Consider the following 20,759-nt stretch of genomic DNA (forward strand, 5'->3'; position numbering starts at 1 on the left):
GCTCTCCGTTACGGATCACTGCCATCTCACCTCTGTCTGTGTAGGTTCGAGTCTTGGATTCAGCCATTGTGGGTATGTGAGAAAGCTTGCCAGTAGCTTCTCCAGGCTCGATGGTTCTTTCCGGGGTTTTCCCGGGTTCTTCCTCCTGCTGACTACTTTGGATTAAATAGTTCAATAAAAGCCTACATACTTTGAAAATATTGTTTAGTCAGTTTATTTGCATGCTTATTCAGTACCTATCTAGAGATCTGTTTTACTTTATAGGATTATTGTACATTGGGTTAGGAAGGCATTTTGTGACTTTAGAAGATCTGGTTGGTTGTTCTTATTTGGTGTTTTTTTATATAAATTATTACATCACAAGTTGTTCTTTCACTTTTTACATTTGCAGATATTTTCAGACTGGTTTAACTTGTTCATTTGATTGTTGTTTGAGAAGATCGGTTGAATTTTAGCACATATCTTGTGCAGTTTTATTTAAAAGCATCACATCAACCTTAAACACACAAATCTTTGGCTCATTAAATGGACAGAAAACTTACAGCAAAGACAAAGCCTGCAGAGCACAGCTGTCGTACATGATGTTACATTATAATGTATACAATGTACATAGGGAGATCCGCTGAAACATACATCATAAGTGCACTTAAAGACAATCTTCATGTATAATAATAATAATAACAATAATGACCTTATTTAAGTAGGGTAACACAATTAGCTAAGAACTAATCTACCTTGAGGCCCTCATACAAAGGAATTTATTTATTTTAGCTGCATCTCTGAAGCCACTGGATATATTGGGTTCGGAAGAAGGAAATAGAGTGGGCATTTCTAATCTCAACTGGAATACTAATCCAGAACAGAGTTCCAGAGTATTGGAAACTGTTTTTAAATAACTCCTTATTTGGTTCAGGAATCTTATACTGTTTGGTAGACATGGATCACAGTTAGGGAGTATTACTAGGTAGCCTATACTGGAATAGTGATTGTAAATGTTCAGTAGCACTATTATGGGATATCCTGTATATTAATTTGGCTTTTCTCAAACAGATTCGGTCTTTAATAGGTAATATTATTTACTTCCCGGCTAAATTTTCGTTTGCTTTCTTTCTGGATTTATATAGCCCAAATGCTCTTTTTTGATGCTGTGCCAGCTTTGCTAGGTATTTATCATTTGAATTACCCCATATTGTAGGATAGTAGCCACTAAGACCAACATTCAGTACATTAACAAAAGCCATGGTATAAATGTGATCAATAAGAGTGCTTGATTTTTCTGTTACCCTTGTGGGCTCATTTACCGGCTGGTCTAGGCCTAATGATTCAATAAATTCCATCCATTTGTTCCTTATTTGAATATTGAGAAGGTCCTTATTTATATCACTGACTATGTTTCTTTCTCCAAGAACATTTTCCATTTGTTTCAAAAAGTTATCATTCCAAATTGCTTTGGAGGAAGTGGCCTGTAAATGAAACCAAGTAGGATGATTTTGCATTCTTCTGAGAAATTTCAACCAAGATACTCTCAATTTCATGTGACTCTAAGTCAAGTCGCCTTTCTGCATTAACGTCTTCCCTAATATATACAACAAGACCTCCCCCTGTTGTCTCTCTGTCCCTGCATAATGGTTTATTGTAGCCTCGACAGTGATTATCATTATGCTTAGCATTTAATTTGGATTCAGCGAGTCCTAAAACATGTACATTATTTTCCTTGGAAGACAACATTAACTTAATCTGGTCTATTTTTCCCACTATACCTTGTACATTTAAGTGACCTATGTAAAAAGTTTTTGTATTTAGTTTCATTTCAATTATATGTATGTCATCGTGTAATGGTTTACTGACTGATATTGACTCCATACTACTTTTATCATTCTGACATCCTATTTCCATATTTAAATGTTTATATATATTAGTGTCTTCAGAGTCACATACAGACCCTGAAAAGCCAATAACTTTTGCATGTTAAATAGTGTCCATTGAATAGTTAGAGTCAAGTGTCTCACTAGGTACATTAAGATGTTATAAATTAAGCATTGGCATTCTCCTCTTTGCCAGCTTCCTAGTACGTATAATAAATTGGTTGACAGAGTCTTTGTTTGTGTACATATGTATGGCATCTGAAGCACTCAATCTGTTTGCCATGATGGCATATCTGTGTCTCATGCCCACTTTCTCCACAGCAGAGACAGTACTCTTCATTATAGTGCCTGAAAATGGGGGCATACGTGTTAATATTTCTCAGTAGTTGATAGGTTCCTTTTCTAATTAAATGAATTTTGTCTCTGTGGTAGAGGCTTAGGTTGACATCCTGGTTCTGAAGAAAGAAAGATGTGTATTGTGGGATGTACTGTAGGTTAAAGTCTTCACATAGGACAATTATCAGATCATTGATTTCTGTCATCCTGGTGTCCACACAAGGAGGTAGTCCTGATATCATTATTTTACACATGTCTGGGCTGCAATACCTAGCAGCATACAGTAAAGTTTTGATATCTTTCGTCACTGGCATCATTTCCACCTATTAAAATAATAATTTGGATTTCCTTGGTATTATACTTTTCAATATTGAGGAGCCAATTATTAGAGTCCTATCTTTTCTAGCTTGTGATTTCATGTGTTAGACTCTGGGTTGTATTTCAGACACCTCTCTTGAAGGGAGGGGTGCTGAAATTGATGTCTTGTTTGTGTGAGCTAATCGAGCTGATGTTGACACATTTGTCTGAGCACTGAGAAATGCTAGTTGTTGGTGAAGGCAACAGTCTTGTCTGAGCTGAGGGCCAGGGTGTACACTTACTGTTGTTGCAGGTGTGACACATGACTGAGAGGGGGGTGGGTACTGTTGTTTGCAATGCAGGATTTCTGTGGGTATCAGTTGTTACTTGCATGGTCATTTTACATTTTCTTTCAGCTGGTATAGTGACTGTCTGTGCCTGAGCATGACATTGTTGATATTTGTTAGTCTGTCTGAAGTGTGGCTTCACTTGAGGTTACTTGCTCATTAATCCTTCCTTGTGCTGTCTTAATGCCTGCAGCTGTAGTTTTTATTCTTCAATTTGGGCCTTCAGGTTCCTAGTAATTGTTTTTTGATGTACACACATGGAGAAATCATTATGGTTTAAGCCATCACTGTAATGGTCATGATTGATGGAGCATGTAATTGCCTGACACTCTCTTGAGGGGTATTAATTGTATTGCTTGAGCCATTTTGGTCAAAGACTTTAAGAGCTGTTTCATGTTTGGTAATAATCTAGTTACTGGTGTAGATGTCAGCATATATCTGCATTTAGCATGGGTATTCTCATCCTGTCCATATTTACAGATAATATGATCTAACCATGTGAAAAAGTTCAGCCCCTCTATGTGTATGACAAGTTTTATACAATGTAGCTGTCACAGTGTTATTCTCTTGTGTTTTATAGATAGTACCATTTTGTACGCTTGAAGTGCATGAAGTCATGCAAGGTTCTGAATCCAATATCTGTTTTACAATTAACTCAAACTTTTGTGAATCTATATGCACAGTGACACTTATTTATTTTGTGGCTATGAATCCATGGAAGATGACCCATGTTCTGGAACACCATTGTCTGCATTTGGTGGATGGGAAGTGGCTACAGTGAAGAGGGAAATAATGAAGATGCTAAGTAATCACTGGAAAATGTTTATGTTAAGGCAATTAATTCAACAGTTGTTTTTTAGATGTTGAAGAAACATTTGATGTTCAAAAAGGCTCATGCAAGATGGGTTTCACATTTGTTGACAGTTGATTAAAAACTGACTTGTATTGAAATTGCCAAGCAGTTACTTGCTAGTTATGAAAGTGATGAAACATTTTATTTTTCAAACCTGATGCAAGAGAAAACAATAAAGTTTGGATATGAGAAAATGATCAGAGACAACAAAATTGCCCAGTGTAGATGGACTGTCTCAAGAGTTTTATACACATCATATTCAGTGCAAAAGGTCCATTTGTCCAGGTTCCTTTAACTGATTTTACTAGAGTCACTGGTCATCTTTTTGCCTCCAAAGTGTTGCTAACAGTTATGGAACACTGCCAGTCTACTCATCTATGTATCAATACCTGAGGTATTCATCTGTTCCAAGACAATCTAAAGGCAAATAAGTCTGCCATCATGATAGACCTTTTGAAGAAGCAGTCCTCTAAACTCAACCCCATCTTCCATGCAGCCCTGACTTACCTCCAGGTGATTTTTGTCTGAATCCTACAAACATAGATTCACTCATGGGCAGATGATTTGACAGCCACCATAATGTTCGAAGCGCAGGTTTCTGATATATGAATAGCATGCCAAAATTTAATACAAATAAAGAGCAGTTTTGTACACCATACTGATATATATATATACCTTGTAATATGAAAATAAAAGATCTTCAGTCTTTGATAGAATGTCATAGATGCATTATTCCTTCTTTGGAATATTTGTCCTGTTTGCATTTTGTACAAAAATAAAGACAAGGAGACAAGGAAACTTGTAAAATTTTGATTGAAAGTGTGGGTATTATATTCACCTATGCAGATATCGCAGTAATGCAAGCTGTCACTGATAAATTATTACTCAGAAGCACATATTTCAAGCAATAAGTCACTGTGAATAGAAAATTGTTTAGTGCTTGATTTTCATGTTTGTGATAGCAACTATTATGTAGGTCACAGTTGTCATTGTCTGTATCTTTGTAATTGTTAAATAACACTTTTCATTGATATAAGTAGTGTTGTCATAATACAGTACACAAGTATTATAAAGATCATTTTTTTGGTTTATATGCTTTTCAAGATGATGAAATACAATCACATATGGACTTAAATAGTTGTGTAATTTATAGGTACAGCTGTTTGATATACATTTTTTGTCAGTATATCAGATGTTTTTTTTACCTGAATATGAAACCTTTTGGTGAATAAAAAGCTGGTAATTAGACCTTTTCAACCAACACTTTGCATTATTCAATCAAATTAGTGATTAGAAGTTATTGTAGAAGCTCACTGATGGGTATATTTGTCCCAAAACATTTGTCCAAAAAACAACTATTTAATTAAAAATCCACAACATTTACAATGCATTAACAAAAATGTTTTTAAATATCATTTAGGGCACACTAACTTTTAAATAGTTCCAACAGTTACTGTAAATATAGTAAATCCTGTCTTAAACACTGTATTTGCATGCATTCAGAATGAAAGCTGAGATAATGGCATAACATGATAGTGTAGCTTTCCCAGTCATGAATGATGACAAATTTTGCACAAATGTAAACTGTTTATGAGGATGATGAGGAATCTGAAAAGGATATGTACATTGTGCAGACCAAGTAATGTCTAAATGAACTAGAGTGATTTCCAAAATGTTGCCCATCACACACTCATTAGCAAGCCAGAGAAAATTTCAGTGCAGCACATACATCTGGAAACAGTCCACCCATAAATAACTGCAAAGTCACTCTTGCTGTCCTAAAGCGCCCATATCAGATGATTTGTGCCAACTTAAACCTGGTTCTACTTCCAGAAGTAAAAAAGACCCAGTCAAGAGTCATAACAATAACAATGGACTAAACACCATCTGAGTCAAATGACTCACATTTTGTAAATACTTACATAATTGTAATTGGTATTATTTTAAATCCACACACTGGATTTATGCAAAAGTTAAATAGGCAGAATTGAATAATCTTGTGGTAAGACAATCACTTGTAATAAATTGTTAGCTGCAGAGATGTTCACCATATTAGCTTCAAATGATTTTCATAGGGAATACATCATTAAAACAATGTGCATACAAAACAGTGTCTTACCTTCATTAGTTGCTCCTATATTTTAAAAAAAAATTACTACTTAATGCACACATTAATGTATTGTCGGTCTGTAGTGTCTGCAGAATACTAAAATGCAAAGAGTGATATCAGCTTGTTCTGTGAAAAGAGCCATTGCTTTTCAGTTTTATTCCTTTGACCTATGCAGCCAGCACAAATTCAGCATGTATTCTTACATCCACATTGTTTGCATCAATATGTCATGTGCATGCAAAATGTTTTATGTTCGACTAGTCGATAAACTTTTGGTAAACAAGAGTCACCAACAGGAGCATATGTACTAGAACAGTTTTAGGAGGGTCTGTTTTAATTTGAACAGAACAAATCGACTGACACCTTTTTCCTCCATATCTCCAGTAGTCCCCTCTAAATCTCCTAATGCACAAAAGCATGCCAGTTTCCACAAATGGATATTTTCTTTCATTAATTCTGCCACTTTAACTTGGATTTTTTGTGTTTTTTATAGCATGATTTGGAAATAGTAGTACAATTTTGGCCAGGAGGATAATATTGGGGACTCTTTGGCCCCCTATTAATTCATTAAAGTTTCTTTATTTTGATTTCAGTTCCATCCAGTGCAACCTGTAATTTCCGTCAATCAGACTGTGGATACTATGGAGACAAATGGTACCGGACCCTTAGTGAAGGTAGAATCATAACAGGGTATTCATTATTTGAGAAATATATACAGTGAGTTTATTAATGTCTGTGTGTGCCACCACTTGCTAGCAGCAAATGGTATACTGTATCAGTTAATGAGCTTGATACATTTCACATTAGATGAGAACTGGTTTTAAATTATGTGTACCACATAACTAAAAATTACATGTGCTCATCTGCATGGCTAGCTTTAGATTCTGTTAACTTCCATTATTGTTTGCTGTTAAACTCAATGCATGCATATAAAGGGGATGACTTTCTGATGTTGCCACTTATTATGTTTCTTTGTGACACATATTGTTCCCCCTTTACAGGATCATTCATGGGAGTGATGAAAGTAACACACTTAATCAGTTTTGAACAAGGATGTGTTTCACTAGTACATAACAATACTAAAATGTGGCATTTAACAATGTGAAACCATGTTATAGTTGATTATTAGCCAAGAACTGAATCAAAGTACAGAAGAATAATAAAAAACTTAAAAGAAAACTAACTGCTTGTGACCAAGCAATTTTATTAAATATAAAATGTGTACAAAGTTTGATATTTTTTCTTTGTAGCACTTATTTAGAGATAATAGCTTGATATCATGTGAGAGCAGTAATTCTTTGTACCTGTGACTTTGTTTAGTTCATTCCACTTATGCAGCAAGTGACAGTCAATTAATAGTGACTAATCATTCTTGTTAGTTTGGTTTTAATTTGAATATTGTTTATTTTATATTTTTTATAGAACAGATACAAATCATAAGAGTATCTTGATAATATTTTGAGATTGCATAATGAATCGTTTATAATTATTAATTGTTAGATTTAAATTGCACAACTCTGTAATAGCCATATAAACAGGCTCCTAATTTGTCTCCATAATTTGAACTTGTATGCAATAATGAGACATTATGCTAAGTAACTTTTGAATGATGTAACTTGTGGCTTTTACTACAAACTCCAAAAATGGAGTTGATCAATAGAAAATAGACACTTTTTAAATGTGCTACAGTTATTTTCCTTTCGTTTAAGGTAGAATTTATTTAAATAATTGGGTAATTAAATTGATTTTAGTGTGCTTTTCTTATTTTGTTATTATTTCTGGTTGGGTTACATAGTCCAGCTTGGTCATAATTAACTAAAAGCTTCAGACTCCTAATAAATCAAACGTTGAATGAACCAGCATTGCTGAAATAATCAAAACAAGAATTAGTATGAATGACTTAAAACCAACAGATAAGTGGAATTTACAAATTTGGAGCCAAGACCTATTCCACCTATAGTTTGGAGTAAATAAATAAGTTCTACCAAGTATTCATGTTTAGAGGTCATTAAAATTATATGCCACATTATAATTGCAACCAATGCAATTAAAGATAGATTATTTGGCCTTATTATATTCATAGCTTAGCATTTTGGAGGGATATAAAGACATTATTGATACAGGAAGATATGTTTAGCTAATGGGTATTGTTGTACAAGTTAAACAAGAAAGGAAAACTATGAGTAAGAAGAAAGTCTACTTATATACAGCTGAAACTAAACTGATGTACAAAAACTAGAGGCTATTTATTATACAGAATATTCAATTGTTTCAACACAAGATGCTCATTTAATAACTCAGTTTCATAACAGTAGGCATCTCCATTAAATTTCAAAAGATAAATATCCAGGAAAAATTGACTGCTGCAGTAACTGTACGATCAAAAATTTATTACCTAACAAAATTTAGTAACCCCACCCATTTGTAGTTGTTGCTGTTTACATGCATATCATCAGGCATTTAACTTTATATTATTATTACTTTTAATTGTACTTTTGGAGTCCACAGATTGCTGATGCAGCTTTACACTTTTTCTTTGCGTATTAAATGGCATTGTGTGCAACTTAAAAAGAGCATTCTGTACCTTTTAGTGTAGCACAGCTGACAGGTAAATTCCATGTGATTTATTGGACATTCACTTAGGTATAATTATTATTGCTTTGACTTTCTAATTATTGTAGTTAAACTTCATCTGTCCACTATGAGCCACAGCATGGACATCAATGGCAACCACTATATCCTGTACCATGACTGAAAATAGCATAGACAGATTCATTTTAATGATAGAAATATGCATTTTCCACAATCTCTAATGTGTGTACTTCTATTTCCACCTTGGTGACATTCTTAGTGCAGATTGTATGCACAAATGCTTGAATTTAATCATTAAGACCACTCAGTGCATTTGGAAACAGTTTTGCTATATATGTAGTACATTCATTTAAAGCACACAAGAAGAAAAACATTCATTTTCTTTTTAGTAATCTAATGGGATTCATAAGCATGTCTGGTTGTTGTTGTTGTTGGGTTTAACGCCATGTTTCAACACATGATCGGCTATACATGGCGGCCAATATTAATGGTGGAGGAAGAACCCGGGAAAACCTCGGAAAGAACCACTGACCCACGAGAAGCTACTGGCAAGCTTTCTCACATAACCACACTGGCTGAATCCGAGACTCGAACCCACGCAGAAGCATGTCTGGAGTTTAAGCATAGCAGTAGTATAATTTGGAGTTTAAGCATAGCAGTAGTATAATTTGGAGTTTAAGCATAGCAGTAGTATAATTTGGAGTTTAAGCATAGCAGTAGTATAATTTGGAGTTTAAGCATAGCAGTAGTATAATTTGGAGTTTAAGCATAGCAGTAGCATAATTTGGAGTTTAAGCATAGCAGTAGTATAATTTGGAGTTTAAGCATAGCAGTAGTATAATTTGGAGTTTAAGCATAGCAGTAGCATAATTTGGAGTTTAAGCATAGCAGTAGTATAATTTGGAATTTAAGCACAGCAGTAGCATAATTTGGAGTTTAAGCATAGCAGTAGTATAATTTGGAGTTTAAGCATAGCAGTAGCATAATTTGGAGTTTAAGCATAGCAGTAGTATAATTTGGAATTTAAGCACAGCAGTAGCATAATTTGGAGTTTAAGCATAGCAGTAGCATAATTTGGAGTTTAAGCATAGCAGTAGCATAATTTGGATTTTAAGCATAGCAGTAGTATAATTTGGAGCTTAATAGTGAGGGACCACTGTACATTTGGACATTTATAAATGTTCTGCTTGGTAAAACATAAGCATTCTTTCTTGGGAATTTATCTCACAAAATGTTTGCAAAACATCTATTTCTGAATTAATTTGGATTTATCTTTAGTTTGTCAGAATAAAGACTGCAGTGTCATTAATATTATTTTCAGAAAGATATTTGTATGATATTGTTTTTAAATTCTCAGAAAAAAGATTATTTCTTCCATGAATTCACTTTCATTTGTGTGGCATTCTAATGTCTCGAGTTTTTGGGATTTCAGAGAATATTTATTTGATGACCACCAATGCCCAGGAAGGAGAAGTGACTGAATTGATGTCACCGAGATTCACAGCAAAATCATTGAATAGTGTAACTTTCACTTACAAGATAAGCAAATGGATTTCTGGAAAATACATGCTTAGTGTTGATGATGAAAGAAACAGAACAGCACTGTGGCAGTTGGATGGAAGAGAACTGGAAGGTGTCTTTAAAGACTGTGTAGAGGTGCAGGGCTTCAGAGATATAAAGATTCAGCTGGTGTTCTCAGTGATGATTGGTCAGCCACTGGACACAACAAGGTCAACTACTCAGGGAGTTTTAGATGTAACAGTCAACTCTGGTTCATGTCCTGGAGGTAAATAATTATCTATTTAACTTGCCTTATGTAAAATGTATTACAATTTATCATAGAGCAATTGTTAAATTGAAGAATGTAAATAGATTGCTTTGTGGGTGGGGCAGAAGAGTTTGCTCTGAATTATTATGAAAGTTACATACCACCATATATGACAGTTTTTTCAAGAATGTTATAAAATTGTGAATATGCAGAATTGATACTGAATTGCAGGGTTTTGTTTTACAGTAAGATATTGAACTTGATAATATATGTCTTTGTAAATGCTGGATTTGTTTAATTTAACAATTTCAGTATTATTTACCAACTCATTTGGTGTGAAGATTCAGCAGATTTTTTCCAGAAATTAGTTAAGTGTGAGCTTCAGTTTTCTATGATAATTAGGAGATAGTCTGACTTTCATTAGTAATTTTGCTTCAAGCAATAGTTTTATTATTTTTAAGTTATGATGTTCATTGGGAATAAGCTTGCATGGACAAAATGAAACATGCTCTCATGAGAATTTTTTGTTTTCTTCAGATATGTTCCCTAATCACATTAACATTAGGGATATAAGCCTGCTACCTCACAAATCCAGCCCTACTGAAAGATAAAATATAGCTTTTTTCTATCTCATGTAAACAAAGGGCAATAACTCTTACCAATTACCTCTACTTGCTACTGCAAGATTTTGCTAGTTTTTAAGCTTTGCTACTGTACTGAAAACATGTGCGTTAGACCTCAACAATCCAAGATATGTTATTGTTAGAATTGGACCATCCAACTTTAAATATGGATTTATTATGTTGGACCATCTTTCTTCTTCTACAGTTTGTATGTATTATTTTATAGTTTTTCCCAAATATGATTTTCTCACCTTTACAGACTTCATATATTTAAGATCATGTTACAACATCCTATCATTGAACTGGTGATGTCTTTTATGAGTTAGCAAAACATTTAATATTTTTGCCTTAATTATGTTAGTGGTATTATCAAGTTAGTAACATTCTGAATTGCTAATTTGTTTTGCTTTCTCTTCTCTTGTTTCAATCAAAATATCAACTAAATGCATGAAGTGCAGAAGTTCAAATAAAAGGAAGACAGCTATGACTCTTGCATCATATGCACTAAGTGAACATTGTCTATTCCCTGCAGCCAGTGTAGTATGCAGACAGTGTAAGTCTGGTCTACAGTAGCCCAAAAGGGAAGGAAAGATGGAATAAGTAGAGGAAAGATAACATTGAAGTCCTTACTATGCATCCAAAGTCAACCCCCATTGAAAGTCTTGTGGGGGATGCTGGGTCCCTCCTTTCAAAACCTAAAGTTTTTTGTTTACATGTGTCAGCCACAGTAATAACCATGGCAGTGAAGGAAAATAATGTTGACAGGTACAACCTTCCACCTTTTTAAACATCTGTCAGAAACAATGACACAGTTGTTGATATCAGGCCAGGACTCAACACACACTGAGTGTGACAAAGCTCCTACAAATCAGCTGTACTCAGATTTGACCATGGAACAGAGTGAATTTATCTTCAAGGCCGCAGTCAAGGAAATTTATTGAATGTTGGAATCTTCATAGTGTCCACCTCCTACTCCTCATGACTATAAAGTAAAAGCATCAATAGATTCTGAAGAGGAGGTAGAGATGCCGTCCTTTCAGTTACTTCCCAAGTCATCTATAATGGAGATCAACAACCAGCTGTTGGGTAAAATTGGTGACCCAGGAAATCCTAAGGCTTTCTTTTTGCAAAGCCAAGAAACAGCAATATTCTCATCTTGCTAGTACAGAGCTCACTCAGATGCCTTCAGCGCTGATCTCCTGGCCCTTGATAGAAAATCAAAAACAGTTCACATGTCCGCTCGAGTATTTGATAGAGTGGACAAAAACTGTTCCATACCATGTCAAAACTAGTCCGGAACGTAGCTGCTACATATCCAATGTTGGATTTGGCCTCTAGCAAAAACCATGCTTGGGAGGCAATGGCCAGGATTGCCAGAGTAATTAACCAGTTAGCTCACCATTCCTTGGCCATTGCATAGACTGCTTCTGTAACTTCTACCTGATATGACCTGACACCTGTATGTGGTCGGCATTGTTCAGGCCCCATCATGCCCTGGCTTTCCTATTGGGTCACTATTACTCTTTGGATGAAAAATTGAAGAAGTTTGGAGGCAGGCAGCTCAGAAACTGCCCCTCAAACATTTTGAAACAATCAGCCCTCGCCACTGTTGTGGGATGATAAGGGACATGGGACAAGGGATCTTTTCAGACAAATAAGAAATATAGATCCCAGCCCAATGCCACGGTACAGCAGTCTAACCAAGTTAGGAGGCAACCATACAGAGGTGGCAGGAAACCAAGTTTCTTTTGCCTTCAAGCCTCCTACCTCTAGATATTGACCTTCCCTCCCCACCACTCACAGACAGCCTACCTTTGTTTGCCAGCTTTCTGCGCTTTCAGGCTTAATGTATCCCCCTATTCCTTAATAACAATTGGGTTATCCAGGTTATTTCTGAGGGGCTTCAGATTTTATTTATCCAACCCCTTCCCTTTCCTCCTCTACCTTCTTCACAGACATACCGTGACATTGGGAGAAGGTTGCCTTTCAATAAGAGGAGATATAGTCACTCATTGAAAAACGGGCAGTGTAGATTGTTCAAAAGGTGGGGTTTTATTCCAGGATTTTGTTGTTCAGAAGGCAAATTGCAGGATGAGGCTGGTCATTGACCTGAGTCACCTCAACAAATACATTTCGCCACTGAAATTCAAGATAGAGATGTCACAATCAATTCCTTTCTCCAGTAGATAGGGTGAGGATGCTGTCAGTCTCCATCTTACTAGCATATATTTTCATGTCCATATTCCCCCTGCATCATAGAAATTTCTCAGTTTTGTTTACCACATCATCTTTTATAAGTTCAAGGTCATACACTTTGGCCTCAACATCAGCCCTTGGTTTTTTATCAAGGTTATGGATTGTATCATCACCCTGTTCCAGTTGACTTCATCTACAATGATGCCAGCATACCAGGACGACAACATTCAGAAAGATATGGTATGTTCTATTCTTCTCTATTGTAGAAAAGATCTTCTCTTACTTTTAGATCATCTTGGTTTTTAAGTGAACTGGGAAAGTCTGATCTTCATCCATGCCAGCGTTTGTCCATCTTAGTATGGAGTTTATCACCATCCTGAACGTGATATGGCTTCCTTGTGTTGGCATAATTAGGATCGTCAAACTCATCAGATCCATTTCTAACAGGATTTGGGTTTCAGCAAGAGAGCACTTGCAACTCCCTGGATTAGTAAATGTGGTGGTAGGCTTGATCTCACTAGGCCTTTTTCTTATGCACCTCTTACAAATGATGTTGCTAGCACAATGGTGCCCATTTTCAATTTCCATCAATCAAACAGTCATAATCATGCCTGAGATATGATCATTCCTGTGTCAGTGGTGTAGCCCAGGTTGTCTGGCCATGGGAATCCCATTTTAGAAACCCTAAGTGGAGATTATGGTATGTACCGATGCCACTATGTATGGTTGGGGTACCTTCACTGTAACTGTCAGCACATGTGGGAGCTAGAGGAATGGCCTCTCCACGTAAACCTTTTATGAATGAAGGCTGTTATCAATACCTTTCGCTTATGGAAGAATTTACTTTCAGGCAAAATGGTCCTCATTATGTCTGACAACTCTGTGGTGGTGACCTACCTCCTCAAACAGAGGATCACTAAATCACCTGACCTTTTTTTCTCATTTGGCAGTTTCTACATTGATGTGACCAGCTCCATATCGATGTTCAAATCAGACTCAATCACATTACTTAGAAACCATCCCAACCAACCCACCATGCAAGCATCCTTGCTAGTATATTGCTCAGCTTAAAACTAGCAACACCTGATGGTGGCAAAGGAAGATAATGAGCAAGAGTTATTGCTCGTTGTCCACATGAGATAGGAAATTATGATATTTTTGTCATTAGGTAGGGCTGGATTTGCAAGGTCGCAGGCTTATGTCCCAGATGGCAATGTGATTATAGTTAACGTGGAATGTAGCAAAGTAGTTCCTAATACACTATTGGGCACATGTGTCCTGTGCGTGAGTGAAATATGAAGGTGTGCAATATTGTAAAATACTGAATGATTCTGACAATGTAAAGTTAACGGAGAAAAAAATGAGCATATAATCAACATGAATACTAGTTCAAAGAAAATCAGGATGCTCTAGACAGATTTTATTAGCTTGTGTCCTACCACACTGCATGCTGGAATCAGAACATATAGTCAGCAAATGAGTTTTTAAAGAATATTTTGACTAGAACATTAGGGGCTTCAGCTTATTATGACCATAACTGTATTATATCAATTGAAATTTTAATAATCTGGTGCAGAGATTACACGGGTTTGTCACACTTCTTGCTGAATTCTGATGTTTAATAGGCTTAAGTCAATTACTGACCAATTAGACATCTGACATTCAATTTGAGTCTGAATGTGACTGTGAGTAACCTTGAGGTCAAGTCCGATCTGCTAAAATTTTAAGTTTTAAATTGTTGGCAATTATGCCTATAGTCAAGGCCTTGTATAAATGTGATACATAAACAAGTTTGAATAGAGAATGGAATGTAATAGTCTAGTTTCTTGTTTTTCTTCCAAACAGTATTTCCAGCTGTTGCCTGCACCTTTGAAAGTGGCACTGCCTGCCAGTTTGTGGCCACTTGTAATAACAAAAACAGCTACAGATTCCAGATGAAAAGTGGGCCAAGTAACTCACCAAACACTGGACCACAAGTGGATTTCACAACTCAAAATAACACGGGTAACAAATTTGATTTTCCTTTTATGACCAACAGCAAACAATACAACAGTGGTAGGAAACTATTCCTACTGTCTAACCATCCATCTATCCATCTCTTGTCCTGGTTAAATTATGCAGTTAAGTCAGTTTTCAGGGACTCTAGTGGGACATTCATCATAAACAAACAAATATGAAAATTAATGAAAAACTTTAAATTTGAACATCAACAAACTGTTCATGCTAATTCTACCTGCTGAAGCAGAAACTGGCAAGCCCTAGGGCTTGCATTTTTGTTGTTGACCCTGTGTTCATGAGAAGAGAGGCATGCCAGTTTCTGCTTCAGCAGGTAGAATTAGCATGAACAGTTTGTTGATGTTCAAATTTAAAGTTTTTCATTAATTTTCATATTTGTCCTAAACTGTTGATAGGATCTCATTTATGAAATGAATCATTTTGAAGCTAAGACAATTCATTCTGCACCATGCCTTTTCACCTCTTGTATCTTGGGGTGAAAGTTTCAGTTCCAGAAGATTTGCATTAGGGTTTTGCTTAGGTATTTTCCTCTCCATCAATCAGGTTCCAATGTCACAGAGTATTTAAGAATTACATTGTCATCGCAAGGATGTGACAAAGTTTTTGTTCAGAAACAAATCCCTTATAGTTATTGTTGGATTCTAACCAAATTTAGCAGATAGATTAATATTATTAATAGAGTTTAAAAAATAGACTCCTGTTTTGTTGTGTCGTGTGACTGTTTGTCTCTTCTAAGAGGAAGTCTTTAACACTTGACTGATTGTATAACTGTATTTATCTTAGGTAAATGCCTCTTTCCCAAACCCCTGCAACCATTTACAAAAAGTTAGCAAATATATAAGATATCTTATCTGATAACAAATCCAGCAACTACTTTGTATAAAGTCGTCTGGATGCCTCATCTCTTCATAATAGAAATACTATACATAACCTAGTGGTGTACACATTATTTATTTAGATTGCTTCCTGATGCTCTAAGCATTGAATCACAGCATAAATATAAGATATATAAAGTACAATGCTGTGACACAAATAGGACATTTTGCATTTTGTGCATCCCATGAAGATGCTAGCACTGAGAAAGTTGTTTTGAAAAGGTCAGGCTATATGAAAAGAAATCTTTCTTTTTTCAGGATTTTACTCTTTTTTGCCATTATCTTTTGTATGTCCTTTTGGGGATTAGCAATCTCAGATATTCTCAGACCCTCCTGATCATTAAGGCGGTCCTGGAGTCCAACTTCAATTTGAATGCAATGAAAATATCCTGGAAACCTACTTGAGAATTACTTTTTATCATAAAATATTCTGGAATTTGATATTGAAAAGCTAAACTGAAAATTTTGTTAGAGAAAGTACATTATGTTAGAGAAAATATGATTTTGCAATGATCATCATATTACATTGGTAGCCATCATTGAGTCTGGTAAATAGGTTTTTGCACCTGTGTCTTCAGCTGCAGTATTGTTTTTCTGATCAAAGTATCAGACTATAAAAATGACTTTCGAAAGTTGTCATTTTATCCTGAAAATCTCCTGTTAAACTATTAGAAAATACAAATAATTTTGGTGCAGGAACCCTGGCACTATCACTAAATCCATTGTATGCAAAGATTCATGTCATCATGACTTCAAGTCCCTTTATTTGTCTACAGGACACTACATGATAGCTGATGCAAGTTATGGAGAAGAGGGAGATTCTGCAGACTTTAAAATATCAGTCACTGTGCTACCTCATCAGTATTTCCTACGGTATCGATACTATATGTCTGGGCCAAATGTTGGTAATTTACAGGTAGGTGTATATATTGTTTGGTTCAGCTGAGTTTTCTTCTCTTCTCTAGAGTCATAGAATTTCTATAAAAATTTGCTGAACTGAAATGTATTATTTATTATTTCATGAGAAAGAGAAAAAAAACATCCAGTTTTGTATCTGTGAATGGAAAGAAAATTGGATCTTTTCCAGTATGGTCAGCATTAATGTTTAAAGTCCATGTTTAAGTTTTAAGTTTTTGTCATATAATTTTATATCAGGTGCTGTTTAGACCTGAGACTTTGGTACAATATTATGTGTGTATTTGCATATACACATGCATGCCTGAAGTTTTCACCTTGATATGCTATGGTTTTCAATGTCACCAGGAAGCAGTGTGTTATGTTGCTGTTCACAAGTAGAATCTGTAGAGGGAGTATTAATGTTTCATACAAATCACCAGAGGTTTTGTTGTTCTTTGGAGTTTTTGAAAATGTGTGGTTTATAAAGAAAAATGTTGACCTTATCTTTTTTAGTGCCCTTCCCATATTTATAATGTTGCCAATGCTAATCCATCATGTCACATTACATGACCTCCCAACACATCACAAAATTTGCTTCTTATTATTAACTTTTATAGAACTTCATAGATTGAAAGGTTTAAGGTTCAGTTTTCACTATTTATCAGGAAACCTTTATGAAGTTTTGGTCCCTGTTCAAATGAGAGCTTTTTCCATTCAAATTTGATATGAAGGTTTGCATTAAGAAGACCTAGGTGAAGTTTTTAAAAATCATTCTCTTTGAAATGAGAAAATGTTGTGGTTCCATCTGACTTAGAACTGTGACATTTTGGTTTTGTTTTTGCTCAAAAACTTTGGAAGGATTTGATGGAGGGAAATAAAATTATTTGCCTTTATATTACAAGGCATAAGTCAAGTCTGGTTTACATCATTTTCATAAAAATTTGTCGGAATCAGTTATTTTGTATTATAATTTGTATTATTATTATCGTTATTACATTTTCTCATATATTTGTTTTTATTACCATTCAATTTGGGAAGCAATATTTGAGAGGAATTAGAGCATTCTTTAATTTTGTAGGTTCACATCATTGGCAAAAATGGGCCAACCTCCATTCTCATCAGTGAGCATCATGGTAACCAGGGAGAATCCTGGAACACAGCATGCTGGACCGTTCCAAGTACCGGTCTAAGTATGTTTTATATTGTCTTCAATGCAACTAGAGGAAATGGCACACAAGGAGATATTGCTATTGATGACATTGAGTATAACACCAAGCCTTGTCCACGTACGTATGATTGAATTTGCTTTATTGTCTGTAATACTGTGTATAATGTTTTTATTAAATTGTGTTAAGTCTGATACAAGTGGCCAAGTCAGGAAAGGACCAAACACATCCTTCTTCACCTATTGTCCCATAGCATTAATGAGCTGTATTTGCTAAGTCATGGAATGAATGATAAATGATAGTTTTGTTCATTTTAGATCCAGCAAACTAATTTCAGTCCTTTAATATGGATTTTAGATGCCACAGAGGCAAAATTAACCATCTAGCCTGGAGACCTAAGACATATTTATGAAAGCTTTCATAAAGCAAGAACAAATACTTTTATATCCAGTTTTTGGAGCATAGACATTCCAGAGTTAAGCAAGCTACCACCATCTCTGAAATCTATCCTATAATATAAATCACCTTCTTTCAGCATCAAAATTACCAATGTTGGGAAATATTCCGGAATAAATGAACTTTACACTTTGATGTCTGCCAGATATGCAGTAGACCAGGGTATTCATACTGCTGAACATCAACTACATATATTCATAAATAAAGTTCAGAAACGGTCAAAGAAATGCAGTAGACCAGGGTATTCATACTACTGAACATCAGCTACATATATTCATAAATAAAGTTCAGCAACAGTCAAAGAAATGCAGTAGACCAGGGTATTCATACTGATGAACATCAACTACATGTATTCATAAATAAAGTTCAGAAACGGTCAAAGAAATGGGTTACACATATTTAAAATCTTAGAATGTTTGCATATAATTCTTCTGATTACAGGAGATTCTGGTGACACAAAAATCTAGCTTGATGTATATGTTATCCCACAAACACGCCTGACCCATTCATGCCTAGTGTAATGTGAACCTCAACCAGAGTGCGCACATCGCCAGTGAAACACATTGTTTGATTTTTTCAATATTTAAACCATTGCGGTTTTTAGAAAAAGTATTTACCTTTATTCGAATGAAAAACAATGTACTATGTTAGAAAGATCTTGTACTTTATCCTCATCTTTTATTTATGTAGCTTTTAACAGCTTTACCTTTATCTTCACTTTTTTATGACTGTTTGATTGGGTTAATCTTCCTAAAGGTTTTTTGTCATTTTCATCATTATGTTGTAGAACTTAATTTGTTAGGCAATAATAATAATAACAACATTTTATTTTAGAGGGTGCCTTGTTTTCAAAGACTTTTCTCCATTGATGTCCTAATTAGAAGGTTAAACAAGGCTCATCATGCAAAAGATAAAAGAAATTACTTTTTTATTTTAGTTTTTAATATCATAATTATTGTGATTTGTTAATAGTAACACATATGTAATTATCATATTGATTCTTAAATGCTGCAATATTTTCTGCAAACTCTGCTTCCATTTGAAGTTCTACCAAAACTTTACCAGAGTATTGAAAACTTTTCTTAAAAAAAAATTTTTTTGGTATTGACAAAGGAAGGTTTCCATATGATGTTTATTTCAACTGGTAAAGTGTTGAATAGGGCCAGAATAAATCTTGTAGATACTCTGGTGCAGCTTCATGTAGACAATTACATACATAAACTGCCTTTGAAAATCAATTCATGCAAATATTATAAGGCTTTTTAGTTATGTAACCATTGTTTTTCATGAATATTCAGTAAAATGATAGGTACATCTAAGAATTATCAAATCTGTCGCAGTTCGGCTTTTTCAGCTGAATTTCATCATCATCAAGATCAAATGATTTCTTGAAGCCAATACAAAATGTTCCAGTTATAGAACCGTTTAACCCACTGTTTCTGTTAAGAGTTGTTGCCCTTATTTTCATGTAGATGAATGCGATGTATGGCAGATTGTGAACACAACTAATCTTAGTGTTTGTTTGATGGATTTCGGTGAAACTTGCTACTTATGCTATATTGTGACTGCATACATATCAATGAATCACTTTCCTCCTTTGATTTCTTTTTTTCTTTTTTGAGAGAGAGGTATTGCCCATTTTGACTTGGAGCTAGACGTAGTATGAGATAGAACCTTTTGAATGCAATTCAGTCTGACAGATTTGAAAGAAAGGTTTTGTAACTTGGGCAGTTTTATTGTCATGATCACAAGATGCAATCTTTGTTTGATGTATTGACCATTTTTGATGTAGAATATGACTGAGGCTTGTGAACATAACTGGTCTCATATTTTAGTTGTTTGCACTTGTGGTAAGAAAAAAATGTGGGGCTCAAAAACTGAAATTGCATTGTCAGTATACTGTAGAGTTACCAAGATTTGTAGAAAAATTTCACACGGGCTAAAGGAAAACCCTATGATTTCAAGATCAGAAGTGCAAGGATCAAGGTCACTTTGACCACAAGAACAAGAATAGTTTCAACAACATAAACCAAGTTCTCCATTATTAGCAGTTATAAAACTGTGAAAATTTTGATAGGTTAAGGAGTAACATGAGCAAATTTCTTACCATTCATATGGTTTGCTTTTGCTCACCAATGAAGGGCTTAAACTTTAGAAAATAACTAATAATTAGGATTTTGGCATGGTCATCAGTCATATCTGTGATGGTTTTGTTTGGAAGATAGCCATCATCATCATTATCATCATCACATCGCTACTACCACCTACACCACCTTCTTCCCTTCCTGTCCCTGTCATCTCCTTTTCCTCTTTCTTTTTTGCAGTGTGCTTTTTTTAATGTGCACTTGATTATATTTGAACT

General features: G+C 35.0%; 1 protein-coding gene across 6 annotated transcripts in view; it reads left to right on the plus strand.

The window, feature by feature from the left end:
• The window catches only part of LOC149783476 (uncharacterized), a 298,719-nt gene that overhangs the window by 204,605 nt on the left and 73,355 nt on the right, over positions 1–20,759 (plus strand). For all 6 annotated transcript variants that reach the window (XM_089931706.1, XM_089931711.1, XM_089931709.1 and 3 more), the window contains 5 exons: positions 6,402–6,482; positions 9,833–10,186; positions 14,833–14,991; positions 16,655–16,794; positions 17,854–18,061. In XM_089931706.1, the coding sequence (XP_089787832.1) occupies positions 6,402–6,482; positions 9,833–10,186; positions 14,833–14,991; positions 16,655–16,794; positions 17,854–18,061 (942 nt within the window). The remainder of the gene's footprint in view (positions 1–6,401; positions 6,483–9,832; positions 10,187–14,832; positions 14,992–16,654; positions 16,795–17,853; positions 18,062–20,759) is intronic.

This window comes from Sinohyriopsis cumingii, chromosome 14 (genome assembly GCF_028554795.1).
Source record: "Sinohyriopsis cumingii isolate HCF-2022 chromosome 14, ASM2855479v2, whole genome shotgun sequence".
Taxonomy (NCBI): domain Eukaryota; kingdom Metazoa; phylum Mollusca; class Bivalvia; order Unionida; family Unionidae; genus Sinohyriopsis; species Sinohyriopsis cumingii.